At 41.1% G+C, this 17,970-nt stretch overlaps 1 protein-coding gene across 1 annotated transcript in view; it reads right to left on the bottom strand.

Annotated features, from left to right (window-relative positions):
- Positions 1 to 17,970, bottom strand: part of Nsd1 (nuclear receptor binding SET domain protein 1) — a 115,292-nt gene that overhangs the window by 72,256 nt on the left and 25,066 nt on the right. Inside the window, exons 4-5 of the mRNA XM_026782929.1 lie at positions 9,999 to 10,171; positions 6,563 to 9,119 (exon numbers count right to left, since the gene is read on the bottom strand). Of these exons, the coding sequence (XP_026638730.1) occupies positions 6,563 to 9,119; positions 9,999 to 10,171 (2,730 nt within the window). The remainder of the gene's footprint in view (positions 1 to 6,562; positions 9,120 to 9,998; positions 10,172 to 17,970) is intronic.

Genomic DNA, 17,970 nt, shown 5'->3' with positions numbered 1-17,970 from the left:
CATTGCCTGCTTTTCCAAAGGTCCTGAGTTCAATTCCCAGCAACCACATGGTGGCTCACAACCATCTGTAATGAGGTCTGGTGCCCTCTTCTGGCCAGCAGGCACACACACAGAATATTGTACACATAATAAATAAGTACTTAAAAAAATATAATATCAAATACACAAGAAAAGAGTTTATCAAATTTTTTAAAAATTTTGTACTTTAAAAGGTTATGGTAAAGTTCAGGCAATGGCGCCCATGCCTTTAGTGCCCAGCACTTGGGAGGCAGAGGCAGGTAGTTCTCAGTGAGTTCAAAGTCAGCCTGGTCTGCAAGGTGAGTTCTAGGACATCCAGGACTGGGAAACCCTGCCTCGAAAACAAGAAAACAAATCAAAACAAAACAAAACACCAAAAAACGTTATGATCAAGACCAGTTCAGAATACTTGTGCATCATATGTACTACTAATATCTAGAACGAGGAATGCTTACAATTGAAAGACAAAGAGCTCAATTACAATCATGAGAAGGCTCAAGGGTAGAAGCTCAATGCACTAGGCCCTTGGTTTATCCCCAAGACCACAAAAGAAAACATAGCAATAATATAACCCAAAACTAGATAAGACATTTTTCCAACAAAAGTATGTATGTATGTATGTATGTATGTATGTATGTATGTATGTACACACACACACACACACACACAAATAAGTACATGAAAAATACACAAATCACTAATCAGAGAAATGAAAATTTTTTTGGTATTCTTACAATTTCAGACCACTCCATACTCACTAGAACGGCTACAACCAAATAAGTGCTAATGGACAGCTGGAGAAACAGAAACTCTCATACTGCTACTGGGAACATAAAATTAGATAAAAAGCAACTTTTCTAGCAATTCCTGAAAGGTCTAAACACAAAATTACTAAATCACTTAGCATTTCCATTCCTCGGTATATATAAAGTCCTAAGTGTAAACACCCTTGAATCCACCAACCAATGAAAATAAAATTAACGCATCCACACAATGTAATACTGTTAGCACTAAAAAGACTTAAAATAAAATAAGAGAACAGTTCTTAAAAAGCAGAATAAGCGGCCTTGTTACTCCCAGAAATGCTGACACTTATGGTAACTCTATAAACATTCCAATCCCAGGAATAATCATAATATAAAGGGTAAGAAGAACCTTTCACTTTCTCAGATACTGCCACTCACCAAACCAGTTCAGCTCAGATCCACTGGCAGCTTCAGTTTGTGAGGTAGGGAAATACCAGGGCTAGAGAATGGGGGTGGAATATGACCCAATATAAAACAAAGGAGGGAGAAATGTCTCCACAAACGAACTCCAAAAAGCACATAAAATCCAATAAAGAATTCAAAATATTGTCTAAGAAACTCAATTGTCTATCTATAACATAACAAACAATTAAAAATAAAATTCAACCAATGCATGAGCAAAATTAAAATATCACAGGGAAATTCCAAACAACAAAAACCCTGAGGTGAGAGAACAGAACTGAAATGAAAATTTCTTAAACCCTGGCTGTCCTGAAACTCACTCTGTAGACCAGGCTGGCCTCAAATTCAGAGATCTGTCTGCCTCTGCCTCACCAGTGCTGGTATTAAAAGCTTGCACCACCACCGCCCAGCCTGAAATGAAATTTACTAGAGGACTGAAACAGAACTAGAGAAATTCAACAGAAAATGTTATCAAGTAGAAGAAAGAAAACTGGCAAACGCCAGAGAGAATTCCAAGGGCTGGGAGTCCAGCTCTTAGCAAATACTTGGGGGCGCGGTGTTTACTGCCCAGCACCTACCACATCCTGTGCTTTCTTTTCTTACTGCTGTAAGAAAACACAACAACAAAAAGATTTAAGGGAAGAGCTTCAAAATGCTTGCGTTGCAGTTCAAGGCAGCAGGAGCTGAAGCAGTTAGCTACATTCCAGACAGACAGGAGAGAGAGGTGGATCAATGTACGCAGAGAAGGCTGAGCTTGCTCTCTTTACTTTTACAGCCCAGGTCCCAGAGTCCTCCTTCTCATGCCAATTAAAGTAATCAGGGAAATCCCTCACAGGCACGTTCAGAAGCCCATCTCCCAGGTGAATGTAGATCTTGCTAAATTTAAAACACTAACCATTGCACCCTTCTAAAAGCAAAGCAAAGCAAAAAAAAAAACAACCCAAAAAACGAAAAACAGGTAATTAAAAACTATGTACTCAAAAGAATAAAAAAAAGTGTGAAGAAAATATAAAAACAAGAAACCACCAAGTGCACCAATAGACTACATAATGTTTCAAGAAAAAAAGGACCAGAAGTTTGCTTGAAAAGACTTCCCAAACCTGAGAGGAATACACAGAAATTCAAGTTCAAAGGACCCCCCAAAAGACTAGAAGTTGCCCAGCATCTATAAAGGTCCAGAATATAGAAGACCATACTGTGATACATCAAAATTGTCGAAAATCAAAGAACACAGAGAATATTAAAGCCACCAAGAAAATCAACTAATAACATACAAGGAAACTCCCATTATATTTTTCACAGATTTCTTAAATCTTACATACTAGATGGAAATAAATACATTCAAACTGCTGAAGAGAAAACTGCAAGCCAATATATCCAGCCAAACTTCCCTTCAAAATGGAAGGAGAAGCTGGGCAGTAATGGCACATGCCTTCAGTGCTTGGGAAGAGGCAAACTGAGTTTGAGGCAAGCCTGGTCTACAAAGCGAGTTCCAGGGCAGCAGAACTGTTACACAGAGAAACCCTGTCTTGAAAAAAAGACAAACAAAACTGGCAGGAGAGATGGCTCAGTGGATAAGAGCAATAGCTGCTCTGCCAGAGGTCCTGAGTTCAATTCCCAGCAATAACATGGTGGCTCACAACGATCCATAATGAGATCCAGACACCATGGAAAGAAAACAGAAATCAATGACAGTACAAAAATCAGAAAAATGTATACACATATGGTAATAAAACTGTATTCTAAAATGAACAATCGGTCAAAGAAAAAATTATCAGAAAAAATTAGGGAAATTAAGAATGTTGAGGCAAATGAAAATACTGGAGACGGAATGAAACATGATATTCAGCAAAATTAGTACTGAAGATAATTATATTATTAACTACATATGGGTTTTGTTTGCTTATTTTAAAAGCCAGCTCTGGCACTGGAGAGATGGCTCAGCAGTTAACAGACATACTGTGCATACATGTGTGCACGCACACGCACGCAAATTTTTTAATATTTAAAAAAAAAGAGGGTGGGAGGAAATCAGGCTTAGTAACATACATCTTCAATAACCCTAGTACTGAGAAAATAGAGACAGGAAGGAATATCTATCTACAAGTTGAGGGCCAGCATAGCAAATTCCAGGATAACCTAAAATATGAGAAATATGCAAAAAACTTAATCCAAGGTTATCAGAAGAAAAAAAGTACAGCAGAAATAAATAAAATTTAGTGAAGAGAATACAAGAAACAACAAAATCAGAAGCTAGGAATGTATAGTGATGTTTATCTGTTCTTTAATAAAGCTTACTTGATGATCAGAATGCAAAGCTAAGCCACTAGAGGCCAGGGAGTGGTGGCCTTTAATCCCAGGACTCCAGAGACAGAGGTAGACAGATCTCCATCTCAGTGAGTTCAAGGCTACCCTAGGCTACACAAAAATCGATCCAGAAACAGATCCAAGTGGTGGTGGCTCACACCTTTAATCCCAGCACTAGGGAGGTGGAGACAGGAGCGATATGGCTGGGCGGAGAGAGGAATAAAATGGGGAAGAGACAGGAACTCACTGGAGTGTGGAGTCTGAGGTTTGGTGGAGACAGTGCAGTCTGGGCAGTCTGAGCATTGGTAGAGGTAAAAGGTCTCTCTAGTGGCTTACTGCTCTGCCTCTCTGATCTTCAGCTGTAACTCCAATATCTGTCTCAGGGGTTTTTGTGCTACAGGTATGTACATCAGCTAAGGCTTGTCAAGGATATAGCAAGGTCTTAGGCTAAATCTCTAATATAAAAAAGGAAAATACTTTTAAGTACCAAGTGGAAGAGTTTTGAAAATTTTTATTATTTACTTTTTGACATTATAATTATAGTTTCTCATGGACTTTTTTTTTTTTACTAACTGTTGTTTATACATATATTTAATTTTTTAAATTGAATCAAATAGAGGGAACACACAAGTTATATGCATGTGAGTGCAGATGCCTGCAGTAACCAGGAGAGCTTTATACTCCCTGGAGCTGAAATACCAAGCAGTTATGAACTGTTCTACATGCCTGCTGGGATCCTAACTCGGGTCCTCTGTGATAGGTATTCTGAAGATCCCAACACTTTGCAAGAACAGTATGCACTCTTTATTGCTGAACAATCCCCTCCAAGTCTTCAGGCTGCAGGCTGAAGTTTTAAAAAGAAAAATATATACATACTACAAGCTCTTGACAACATTGGGGGGAAAGGACTTAAATCTTAAAGAGACAGTATAATTGAAATCATTTAGAACTGTACGCCAACAAACTGGATGGACAATCTGAAAGAACAGAATCAATTCCTTGAAACAATTCAACGAGACTAAATGAAATGAGTCATTTCAAAACAAATCTAAGCAAAGCAGAGCTTAAGCCTTTGACTCCAGCACTTGGGAGGCAGAGTGGTCTACAGAGCTATCTCTAGGACAACCAAAGCTACAGAGAAAATGTCTTGAAGAAAAAAAAAAAAGGAAAGTCAGGCAGCGATGGTGCTCACCTTCAATCCCAGCACTTGGAGAACAGGGGCAGGTGGATCTCTGTGAGTTCGAGGCCAGCCTGGTCTACAAGAGCTAGTTCCAGGACAGATTCCAAAGCTACAGAGAAATCCTGTCTCAAAAAACCGTAAAAGGAAAAGAAAAGAACATCTAAACAGACAATAAGATTGAATAATCAAGCCGGGAGGTGGTGGCACATGCCTTTAATCCCAGCACTTGGGAGTTAGAGACAGGTGGATCTCTGTGAGTTTGAGGCCAACCTGGGCTACAAGAGTGAGTTCCAGGTCAGGCTCGAAAGCTACAGAGAAACCCTGTCTCAAAAAAAGAAGAAGAAGAAAAAAAAAAGATTTAATAATCAAAAAACTTTACAGGGCTGGAGAAACTGCTTAGCTGGTATGAGTACTGGCTGTTCTTCTAGAGGACCTGTGCAAGCTTGGCAGCATACAACAGCAGAATTGACACCCTCTTCTAACCTCTGTGAGCATCATACTGCGAGCAAAACCACATAGCCAGGTGGTGGTGGCTCAGGCCTTTAATCCCAGCACCCAGAAGGCAGAAACTGGCAGATATCTGTAAATTCAAGGTCAGCCTGGTCTACAGAGTGAGTTCCAGGAGGGAGAAACCCGGGTCCCAGCAACTACATGGTGGCTCACAACCACCTAAAATGAGATCTGGTGCCCTCTTCTGGCCTACAGGCAAGATACTATATAAATAAATAAATAAACCTTAAAAAAAAAAAAAGTAAAAAGAAAAACCCATACACATAAATTAAAAGCAAAACAAATTTCCAAAAGGGCTGGGGAGATGACTCAGCAGTTAAGAGCATGTACATACTCTTCCAGGGAACCCAAATTCAATTCCCAACATACTGTATAGACCTGCACTCATGTGCATATCCCCCCATAATTAAAAATAATAAAAATAAAATTTAAGAACAACAGCAAAGCCCAGGAAGCCCATGGTTCACTAGAACGTTTCCCTCAAGCAATACCAAGCAGTCCAGCATTCTCAAACTCTTTCAAAGCTGGGAATCTACAATCCCAGTACACAGGAAGCTAAAGTAAGATGATCTCAATGGAAAAAGTATGGTTTCTTCAACAAATGATTTTGGGAGCACTGAATATCCACATCAAAAGAATTCAGAGATGTTGACTTCGCCAACAACAAAACAAATAGGCAGAAGACATAAGACAATAAAACTCCTAAAGTACAGGAAAGAATACTACTACACTGGGATGGACAGCTTCTTGGCTATGACACCTAATAAAAACTATTAAAAGCAAAAACAGTAAGAATCATTATGTGAGACATTAAACTTCTCTGAAAAAAATTTAGCTGGCATAGTGGTACTCCTTTAATCCCAGCCTGGGATCTCTTGAGTTTGAGGCAGCCTGGGCTACAAACCAAGTTCCAAGACAGCCAGGACTACACAGACACTCTGTCTCAAAACAGAAAGACACAGCAGAGTGGAAAGGTAGCCCATGGGATAGGATATCTTAGCACACCTCTCTTAGCACCTCTCGGTTACTCCTGGATCCCAAAATGTCAGTCAACATTATAAGACAACAAGCTAGAAACGGGAGGGAAAATTGTTTTTCTTTTGAAAAGGAAAAAAAGTCTTCTGATTAGACACACACACAAAAAAAACCAATGAGGCAACTATTGACTAGCATGCATGAGGTCTTAAACTCAACCCCCAAAGGTAGCAAAACAAAACAGTCTGAAAATACAGACACACCAGCATTAAATTTCAGTCTTTTTCAAGTTGTTTCTTACTCTATCATAAAAACAACATTATCAACAAATTCTCTAATCACTTACTACCAGATGCATCCTTACCTGGCTCAGGGAGCTTGGTCTGTGGTGTCAAATTGGGAATTCCTGTCTCCTTTTCCCCATCACCCATGCTAACACTGGATTTATCACAAACATTTAGTCGTGGCCCAACTGAATCCGAGAGGCCAACATGATTGGGATCTGCTGCTGAGTCCTCAAGTATGCTTGTAGGAGGAGCTCGTGGTTCCAAGTAGTCATCCCGCCCCTTAGGCACAGAGTCACCAGGAAGCAAGGCTCCAAAGGCACCCTCAGAGTTTTCTTTCTCCCTAAATCTGTTAGTGCGTTTTCCAGGCTTAGGGCGCCTTTGGTTTAATCGCTGCCACCGCTTTTTAGGCACCACTTGATTAACACCATGGGGTCCATCATTCTCACCCTTCATTTCAGACTCCAGCTCTGGGCCTTTCCTGTTCTCAGAAGAAGGGTCTTTTTCAAGAATTTTATCAGGGTCAGATTGTTTAACCTGGCTATCAAAATGTACATCAGAAAAATGGCCGTCTTCCTTTCTTAAATGGCCCATCTGCTGAAGAGGCTCTTCTTTACCAGGATCCTCAGCCCCACCCCTTGATGGGCCATTCACTAAACTTCCACTTTCTTTGTCTCCCAGCAAGTTAGTGCCAATGCTCACGGCTGGAGGTCGATTCAACTTTCTTTTCCGCTGGGTCTTTAAGGTTTTTGGGTTTATTGGGGGTTTTGCCGTCTGGGCTGAAACTGCTTCTCTCAATTTGGACGATGGCTTTGCTCGGCCACAGTTGCGCCTTGGAATACAGTTTGTGCGACTTCTACCACAAGCAGGGTCTCTTTTGTCAGAAGCTAAGCCAGGCAAAGAAGACAATTCTCCAGACAAGGCAGAGTCACCCTCACTAGAATTCAGTCGGACAGCATCTTGAGTACTATCTCCAGTTTTTTCAGAATTGTGTGTGGAACCTCCTAACAGCAAAACTTTTGATGTCCCTACAGGGCTACTAGTAGAACAGTCCCCACGATCTGGAGTACGGTAGGAAGCCACATTTTGAGCAGTCATCAACCGTTGCTCCTTAGTCTTACTGTCGTGCATGTCTTTCAGCATCATTAGCAATGTACTAAATTTGTAGTCTGGTTCAATAGGTATATGATTCTGACTAGAAGCAGAAGAAAACAGTAATGGCTTTGATGACTTTGATGTTCCAGAGTCGCTGACATCCTCACTTAACGATCTGTAGGAGAGTTCCTTCAACTCTGACAGAACATGTTTCACTACCGCTGTTTCTATGTCACTTGAATCTCTGGTTTTCTCATGCATATTATTCAGTAGTTTTAGGCCCTCTACTTTCCCACTTTTGGATATGCTGGCCAAAGGAGAGCCTTTGGTATCAGAAGAACATTTCAAGTTGAGGTCCTCATTTGTAGCCGAGGATTCTGCATCAGCTGGGTTTTCTTTATGCTTGCATTTTATACTGCGGAACTTGGGCTGTCTGCTTTTTAAAGGTAACAGAGTTTGATTTGGAGCCCCACCCTTTGTCAAGGAGTTATCACTACAAATGCTTGGTGATGCGCTGAATTTTGGAGTAAGACTGTCATTTCTAAATTCTGGTTGGGGTTTAGGAACAGGAGTACAGACTTTAAGATCAGAACGATCAACCTGAGACATCTCAGCAGTTCCAGGTTCCACTGTCTTGGCAGAATCCATTAAGAGATCTGTATGTGAATTAGTGATAAGGGACTTCTGTTTTTCTTTTACTCTGTTTGTGGCAGGATATTTAGAATACTTTGTTTCATTTTTGTGCATGGGTAAAGCACTCTCTGTCCTATCAAAAGCATCTGTAATTTCAACGACACTGTTATCAAATTCTGGGTTGTGTTCTATAGGATCCAGATCACTGTTCCCATCATCAGAAGTGGTACATACACTAATAGAATCAGTTCGCTTTTCCTCATCACCAGCTCCAATATAGCAGAGCTGTATTTTTGAGCTGCACACCAGGCCTGGCTGGAGTTTCTTTTTCTCTACACAATGCTTAGAGATCAAAGCACTCTCAGACAAACCTGATAAAGAATCACAATTTGAAGTCTCAAAATCTGCCTTATCAGTGCTCTGCACACATGAAGAAAGGAGGAAATTTCCTGGTGCAGTTTTAGACCCTGTGAGGCTGTTTGCTATCCTGGAAAGTTCATTTGAAGCCTGTTTATCAGACACACTACCAGAGATGAAGTTTAGGCCAAGGTTCTCTGGAATTTTTCCCCTCTGTTCCTCTTTATGTGCTTCAAATGATAGGAGGCCCTTTTTCACACTAGTCCTTTTTATATTTTCAGAGCTTTTTCTAGCTCGAGACTTGTCACAGGGCTTTTCCTTTTCATCTGCAGAATGTTCAGAATCAAAAGCCAGAGACTTCAGGCAGCCATTAAGCAACAGGTCATGCTCCGATTCAGGGTCATTTGTACAGTCCTCAAATAGCATAGCTTCTTCACGGTCCAACTTGATTGAACTGGTGACACATTTTTGGTTCTTAGATCCTTTGGGAACATCATATTGCTCAGCAAGACCAACGCTGGCTTCCCATTTGCTCAAAATTTTCTGAGGAACCTTAAAAGAAAAATAAGAATATCAATAATTCCAAAAAGAAAGGGAGAAGGAAAAACAGGGAAATAATAAGCATTTTAAATCATAAGCAATCCTGCCGGGCAGTGGTGGCGCACGCCTTTAATCCCAGCACTCGGGAGGCAGAGGCAGGTGGATCTCTGTGAGTTCGAGACCAGCCTGGTCTACAAGAGCTAGTTCCAGGACAGGCTCCAAAACCACAGAGAAACCCTGTCTCGAAAAACAAAACAAAACAAAACAAAACAAAAAAAAAAAATCATAAGCAATCTAGAACCTGTCTTTCAGAGTTTTTTGTTGTTGTTTTTGTTCTTTTTTCATCCTTGAATCTCTGTAATATTATTTGGCAAAGTTCTACCTAACAGTTACTATTCACAAATAATTAATACTTGGAATGCTCCCCCAACACATAAAACATAAGGTCACTGGACAGGTAGCTTCCTACTATCATGCATTACACTGACCATTTCACCAGTTTCAGACATGACCACACGTATATCTGTGCTTATGTTAGTGACGCCTTTAATCCCAGCACTCGGGAGGCAGAGGCAGGCGGATCTCTGTGAGTTCGAGACCAGCCTGGTCTACAAGAGCTAGTTCCAGGACACGCTCCAAAAGCCACAGAGAAACCCTGTCTCGAAAAACCAAAAAGATAGCCAAAAAGGTAGATAGAATCACTTCTCAAAAAACTCGGCATAAAGTTGTATGAAACTAGCCACAGCTAATCCCTACAAAATATCTGACTTTCTAACTTTCTTCAGATAGCCTACTAACCAAAGCTAATAGGATAGATCAAATCTATATAAATGCTGTTTCTTCCATAAGAAGATAATTTCTAAGAGGTCCTTTTGTTTAGATTGTCTTTACCTTATGTCTATATCCTTTTTCTTTCTGTTTCCCTCTTCTCCTAAGGACAGGTAGTTCTTCAAATTGATGCCTGCCTTCAAACATGACGATTGCTTTTCCAGCCACCCAGGCTTTTTCAGTAGGATCTCCAAAAGCCTCCACGTAGTATTCTCGATAGGGCCTCCTATTGGCGACTAGATGAGGACAAAAAAGAAAGTGTCATTACTTCAAAGATACTCAATGTCAAGATAACAGCCAAACCTCCAACTGCCATAGGAGCCTCTGGGACATTCAGATTGCTCAGCAGGTAAAGACACTTGGCACCAAACCTTACAAATTGAGTTCAACTTGAGTTTGGTCTCTAGAAAGCACAGGATTAAAGAGCACTGAGTCCTGAAAGGAGTTAGAGCATTTGTTGAGTATGTAAGGCCCAAATATATATCCAAACCACGCTGAGTGGCTACAGAGACGGCTCAGCTGGTCCAGAGGACCTAAGTTCAATTCTTAGCACCCAGATCAGGCAGCTCACAATCTCCTTTAATTCCAGTTTCAGGGAATCCAACACCCTCTTCTGCCTTCAGTGAGCATCCTCAAACACACATATGCACAAAAGAATTTTTGAAATGACTAAACATAGTTCAGCAGTTAAAAGCTGTGCAGCTCTTGAAGAGGATCCCAGCACTCAAACCTGGTGACTCCCAATTGCCTACAACTCCATCTCTGAGGAACCCAATGCTCTGATCTCCAGACCTGGACACTCATTACCCCACCACCACCACCACACACACACACAAACATATAATTAAAATAAATCTCAAAAAAAAAAAAAACCCTTAAAATAAAAAAGAAAAACCATGTTGATTTCAGAACTGGAAACATGGCTCAGCCATTAAGAACACTGGCTGTTCTTCCAGAGGACCAAGATTTGGTTTATAGCATCCATGTGGTGGCTAACAACTATATCCCCAGTTCCAGGGGATCTGATACCCTTTTCTGGCTTCCACATAAAAAATACATCATAAAAAAAAATAGGTAGGCCAGGCACATAGTGCACCTTTAATCTCAGTACTTGGGGAGTAGAAGCTGGTCAATCTCTGTTGAGTTAGAAGACAGCCTGGTTTACAGAGCCAGTACCAAGTCAGCCAGGACTACAAAGTAAGACCTCATCTCAAAAACAACAAAATGAAAACCATGATGAACAAAGATAAGAAGAGTGGGTTAAATCTAAAAATGAATGATAAATAGCCCTGACTGAGGACGTGGCTCAGTTGGCAAAGTTTATGCTTCATGTATGTATCCCTGAATTCAATCCCCAGGACCACACACACACACACACACACACACACACACACACACACACACTGGGGGGATGGACAGACACAGAGGGACTGGGATATAACTTCGGTACAGTTAGTTTAGTAGTTCTTCAATTCCCAATACCACATACCTCCAGCACTTGGAAGGTAAAGGCACACAAGTGCCACAAGTTCAAAACCATTCTGGACGCCAAACAAAAAAAAAAGCAAGTCAGAGAAATAAGCACCTAAGTCAGCTTACCTGAGTTCAATCCTCAGGACCTATGTGGTAGAAAGAAGTTGCCACAGCTGTCCTATGACTGCCACACACACTGTACACACAGTGGTACACAATCTCTTACTAAAAGATCTTTTCCCTGAGGTAAGGTCTTCCTAGGCTAGTCTTAAACTCAGTTTCCCCTGCCTTGGCATAAACAAAAGTGTTAGAATTCCTCAGAAGCCTACAACACCAGCATCCACATCCAGCACTAACTCCCAACTTCTACAGAGAAAACAATGATTGAAATAATTCAAACCACAAGAAGGTGGTGGCACAGGCCTTTAGGCCCTGCACTAGAGCAGCAGACAGGCAGGTCTCTGTGAGCTCAAGATTAGCCTGGTCTACAGAGTGACAGCCAGAAATATAAAGTGAAATCGTCTCAGAAAAAAGAAAGACCTTATCTAAAACTAAGTCTGGGCTAAACTAAAACTAAAACTGGGCTGGGTTTGTGCTCTTGGGAGACAAAGGTAAGCAGATCTCTTTAAGTGTAAAGCCAGCTTAGTCTATAGAAGACTTGCAGGCTAGCCAGAGCTACAGTGAGAATCTGTCTCAAAGGAAAAGGAGAAAAAAAAAATTTTTTTTAAATCCACCTAAATCAAGGTTAGTGATATCTGCCTGTAATCCAGAATTCACAGTAATTCTACACTACACAGAAATTCTGAGCTCAGTCTTGGCTACAAGATACCGTATCAAAAACAAGAGATGGCTCAGAGGTTAAGAGCACATACTGCTCCTGCAGGGAACTCAAGTTCAGTTCCCAACACTCACTCTACAAGCCCAGCAGCCACCTGGAATTCTAGTTGCAGAACTCTGCCTTTCTTTCTCACCCTCTGGCCCCACCAGAAATAATTCAAACCACAAGAAGGTGGTGGCACATGCCTTTAATCACAACACTCGGGAGGCAGAGGCAGGCGTATCTCTGTGAGTTCGAGGCCAGCCTGGTCTACAGAGCGAGCTAGTTCCAGGACAGGCTCCAAAACTACAGAGAAACCCTGTCTCGAAAACCAAACACAAAAAAACAAAAACAAAAAAAGAAATACTTACTCTAAGGGGGAAGAAAAAAAAAATCACTCTTTTTATATACTGCACTTACACTACACTGTAATTTTTATACATCAACTAAGAACTGGCATAACTCTAACCGCTAAATCTAAGTATATAGTTTCATTATACTTAAATTTCCAGTAGGTTTGAAATTTTTCAAAGAAAAGTTGAAGGAAAGAACTGTACTGCTATGAATAGGGGTTGGCAAGCTGGCTCAAGCAGGTAAAGCACTTGTGGTCAAGACTAGCCACCTGAATTCAATCACTAAGAAACATAGTGACACCCCCAAGTCCTCTGACCTCCACACATGCCCCATGACATGTGTACCCAATACATGTGCATACATGAATACACACACATAATTGTAAAATTAAGTACTGCAACATCTCTTATGGGCTACTGGACAATGGTGGTAACATAAACAGTAAGCACACACAGGAAAAATGGAGCCATTACTGCAAATGTTCATTCAGTAAGGTCTTTTGAACTCAACTGATTATGGCTTGTCATGAACTACAAAAACAAGAAAACAAAACTGAAAATATAGAAATCTGGAGAAAGAAACAAGAACTAACTAGCCATGAGTTCACTTCTCTAAAATACAACAGAGGTCTCAGAAAGTACTTTTTTTGGGGGTAGGGGTGTTTCGAAACAGGATTTCTCTGCTTAACAGTCCTGGCTGTTCTGAAACTTGCTGTGTAGACCAAGCTGGCCTCAAACTCAGAGATCCACCTGCCTCTGTCTCCCAAGTACTGGGATTAAAGGCATGTGCTACGCTGCTGCACAGCTAGAAAGTATGGCTTTCAAGAGTTTTAACTTTTATACCTCTTCCCCCAATTCCCACTCATGGTTTCTTTCTGCCAGTAAACAAGCATGCTCTTGGTTTTGACCAGAACTTTTTGTTGTTATTTTGTTTTATTTGAGGTAGGATCTCAGACAGACCAGACTGTCCTGAAACTCAGTGCGTAATCAGGGATGGTCCTGAACTTCTGATCCCCGCCTCCTACCCCTAAGTACAGACTCGTGCCATTTACTCAGGACTGAGGAGTATCCTGACTGCTTCACTCATGCTAGGCGAGAACTCTACAAACTTGAGCATTATGAGCCCATAGAGTGAATTTTTATTTTTATTTTTTTATTTTTTTATTTATTTAGGTTTTTTTGAGACAGGTTTTCTCTGTGGTTTTGGAGCCTGTCCTGGAACTAGCTCTTGTAGACCAGGCTGGTCTCGAACTCACAGAGATCCGCCTGCCTCTGCCTCCCGAGTGCTGGGATTAAAGGCGTGCGCCACCACCACCCGGCTAGAGTGAATTTTTAAAAATTATTTACAGAATATTTATTAGTTTTCATAGTGAAACACACAGATAAGACCTTACAGCCCTTTACCCCATGAGTGGAAAATAACTAATTGATGGAGGAAGGTCATTGGTTGATTAAATAAAGAAGCTGCTTGCCCTGATAGGTTAGAATGCAGGTGGGAGGAGTGAACGGAGCAGAACGCTGGGAGGAAGAGGAAGTGAGCTCAGAGACTTGACAGCTCTCCTCTCAGGGGCAGAGGCCTCAGAGAGACACGATGCTCCACTCTTGCGGGCAGAGGCGAGAGCTCTGCTCTCTGAGGCACACACAATGAAGCTCCAACCCAGGATGGATGTAGGCTAGAATCTCCCTGGTAAGATTCTAATAATCTTATCTGTTGTGGGCTACAGCAGATTATTAGAGATGGGCTAGTCCAGGTGCAAGAGTTAGCCTAGAAGAGGCTAGATAGAAATAGCCAAAGCAGTGATTAAATTAATACAGTGTCCGTGTAATTATTTCAGGTAAAGCTAGCTTTGCGGGCAGCGGGGTGCTGGGGATGCAGCGCCGCCGCTCCTATTTCAACAACTAATTTTAACATTTCTAGACCAATATAAGATGATAATTTTAGTATAACACCAACACAACACTTAAGAGTGAACTTCTGTTTTGTTTTGAGACAAACTTTAAAAACTCTGTAATTTTGGAACCTGTACTGAAACTAGCTCTTGTAGACCAGGCTGGCCTTGAACTCAAAGAGACCCGCCTACCTATGCCTCCCAAATGCTGGGATTAAAGGCAAGTGCTGGGATTAAAGGTATACGCCACCACTGTCCAGTTTAGAGTAGAACTTCTTAAAAAGTTTTTAAAAACACTATCAAACTGACCCTCTTCAATGGCAGCACATTCATCCTAGAATATTACACAGAACTTTTTTATGAACATTACAGGCACTGAATGATTTGCTACCTTCAACCTCTCAGGAGCAAAAAACATGCCGCTTTCTGTTCCTAAAGCAAATCACTTCCACCCTAAGTAGTTCTAATGTAATCTCCCAATGATCACAAAGTAAGAGAGGTTTACTGTGATTGTCTAGTATGTGAAAGGTCCAAGGGTAAGTTCCCAATACCACCAAAAATACCAACCTAAAAAGGAAAGCACTGGGGCTTGAGAGAAGCCTCAGTATTTAAGAGCACCAACTGCCATGCAAGAGGATTCAATCGCCAGCAGGGGCCAACATCCATTTGTAACTACAGTTCCATGGGATCCTACCCTCTCTTGGGGCTGGAGAGATGATGGTTCAGGGGTTAAGAGCACTGCTCTTCCAGAGGACCAGGGTTCAATTCCCACTACCCACATGGCAGTTCGCAACTATCTGTAGTTCTAGTTCTAGGGGATCTGACACCCTCATACAGACATGTAGGCAGATAAAACACTAATGCACATAAAATAAAAAGAAATTATTAAAAAAAAATCCTACCCCCTCTTCTGGCATCAATGAGCACTTCAGCACACATGCTGCAAAGACAAACAAGCAGGCAAAACACTCAAATACATAAAATAATAAAATTCTGAAGGCTAAAGAGATGGCTTATAGGTTAAGAGCACTTCTTAAGTCTTGAAGACGACACAGGTTAGGTTCCCAGCACCTACATGTAGGCTCACAACCACCTAAACTCCAGTCCCAAGGAATCTAACACCCTCCTCTAAACACTGTGAGCATCAGGGCCCAAGTGATGTGCATACATACATATAAGAAAAATGTTCATACATATCAAACAAACAAACAAACAAACAAACAAACTAATATAAAATCTTTCCAAAAAAAACCTGAAAAAGCAAGCACTAGAGGACTGGAGAGATGACTCAGTGGTTAACAGCACTGGTTGCTCTTTCAGGATTCAGGTTCAATTCCCAGTACCTACATAACAGCTCACAACTATGACCCCAGTTCCAGGGGATCCAAAACTATTTAACAGACATACATTTAGCCAAAGGCCAAAGAATATAAAATACCCATAAATAAATCCTTTTTCAAAAGGGGCAAGCACTATAAGCAAAAATGCCCAGAATACTTCTTTTTTTCTACTTAAAATAATCCTTTTTTAAAAATTTTAGATACTAATCCCAGTTCGCTCTCCTTTCCCTCCTCCCACTTCCCCCTACCTTCCCTCCACCCCATTCCCCATCCACTCAGAGAGGGTGAAGCCTCCCATGGGGAAGTCAACAAAGTCTGTCATATCATCTTGAGGCAGGACCAAGGCCCTCCCCACTGTGTCTAGACTGAGCAAGGCATCCCTCCATAGGGAATAGGCTCCAAAAAGCCATTTCATGCACTAGGGATAAATAATGGTTCCACTGTCAGTGGCCAGAATATTCCTGTATCAAAAGTTGATGACCCTGTTCGTATCACTGATTATAAGCCAACACTGTTTGTTTGGTATACTTCTCAGGAAATTATCTGTTTAATTATTAGCTGGCAGCTTCTCTCTTTTACTGGACTCTTAATTTCCCACAAGGATAATCAAAACAATCATTTTGTCAACTGTACTGGCATAGGACTCAACTTATATAATATAAATAGTATTTGAAAAATAAACAGCAGGGGCCCAATTAGCATACACAAAGAGAACTAAAATGAGTAAGAAACCAAAACTTAATCCCAGCACTCAGGGAATGTGATAACTAGTTTTATATCAACCTGACATGGGCTAGAGCCATATGGGAAAAGGAAACCTCAATTGAGAAAAATGCCTCACTGGCACTGTGGGTAAGCCTGTGGTGAATTTTCTTGATTGATCATCAATGTGGGGAGGACCAGCTCATTGAGCATGGTGCCATCTCTGGGAGGATGGTCCTGGGTGATGAGAGAAAGTTGACTAAGAAGTTAGTAAGAACACTGCTCCATGGTTTCTGTTTGTTCCTGTCTCAGGTGTTTGCCATGAATTCCTCAGTGACAAACATTTGTTACTTGAAAATGTAAGATGAAATACCCATACATCCCCACAGTGTTTAATCGCAGTACTAAAAACTCTAATAAAAGAAGAAGACAGAAGCTAAGAGATCTGTGAGTTAGAGGTCAGCCTAGACTACATAGCATGTTGGGCATGGTGGTACATGCCTTTAATCCCAGCACTCAGGAGGAAGAGGCAGGTGGATCTCTCTGAGTTTGAGGCTAGATTGGTCTACAAAACAAGAACAGACAGGGCTATTTCACACAGAAGCCCTGTCTAGAAAAACCAAAAAGAAAGAAAGCAAAACTCTACAATGCAAGTAGAGTAACAGAAAAAACAACTCCAGTGCTGGCGAGCAGCTCTTTCATTAGGAGGACTTGCTGCTCTAACATAGAACTTGAGTCTGACTCCCAGCACCACATGGTAGCTTACATGTGGTTAGTCATGAATCCAGGTCCCAAGGATCCAGTGCCCTCTTCTGGCCTCCATAGGTACTGGGAATAAACATGGTACAAAACACATAAGAGGAAAATAAAAATAAATCCTATAAAATAAATAAATAAATAAATAAATAAATACAAGCAAACAAAAAACCCTGTAGGGGCGGGCTGGGCTGCAGAGATGACTGCTCTTCAAGAGAATATAGGTTTAATTCCCAGCACCCACATCGGTTAACCAGTCTCTAACACCAGATCCAGGAATTCCAACCCCTTGCATACATGTAGGCAAACCACCTACACACATAAAAGTAAATAAATCTTAAAAATACCCAAACTGAGTCAGGTACAAAGGTGCACACCTTTAATCCCAGCACTCGAAGGCAAAGGCAGGTGGATCTCTGTGAGTTTGAGGCTAACCTGGTCTACATAGTGACTTCAGGGCCACCGAAAGCTATATAGAGAACCTGTCTCAAAAAAGGAAAAAAAGTTTTTTTAAATAAAAACTTTAAACTATAAAATCAATTTCAGCAATCTCACTTTTCCTTTTTGGGGGTTGGAAGTGGGTGGGGACATATTTGTTGTTTTTTGGGACAGTGTAATTCTGCAACAGAAGCAGGATAGTCACTAGTTTGAAGTCAAACTGGTCTACACAGCAAGTTCCAGACCAAGAATACATAACATCCTAGT

The sequence above is a fragment of the Microtus ochrogaster genome, chromosome 16 (genome assembly GCF_000317375.1).
Source record: "Microtus ochrogaster isolate Prairie Vole_2 chromosome 16, MicOch1.0, whole genome shotgun sequence".
Classification (NCBI taxonomy): Eukaryota; Metazoa; Chordata; class Mammalia; order Rodentia; family Cricetidae; genus Microtus; species Microtus ochrogaster.
The sequence above is the reverse complement of the archived record's forward strand: the minus strand, read 5'-3'. Positions and strand labels throughout refer to the sequence as shown.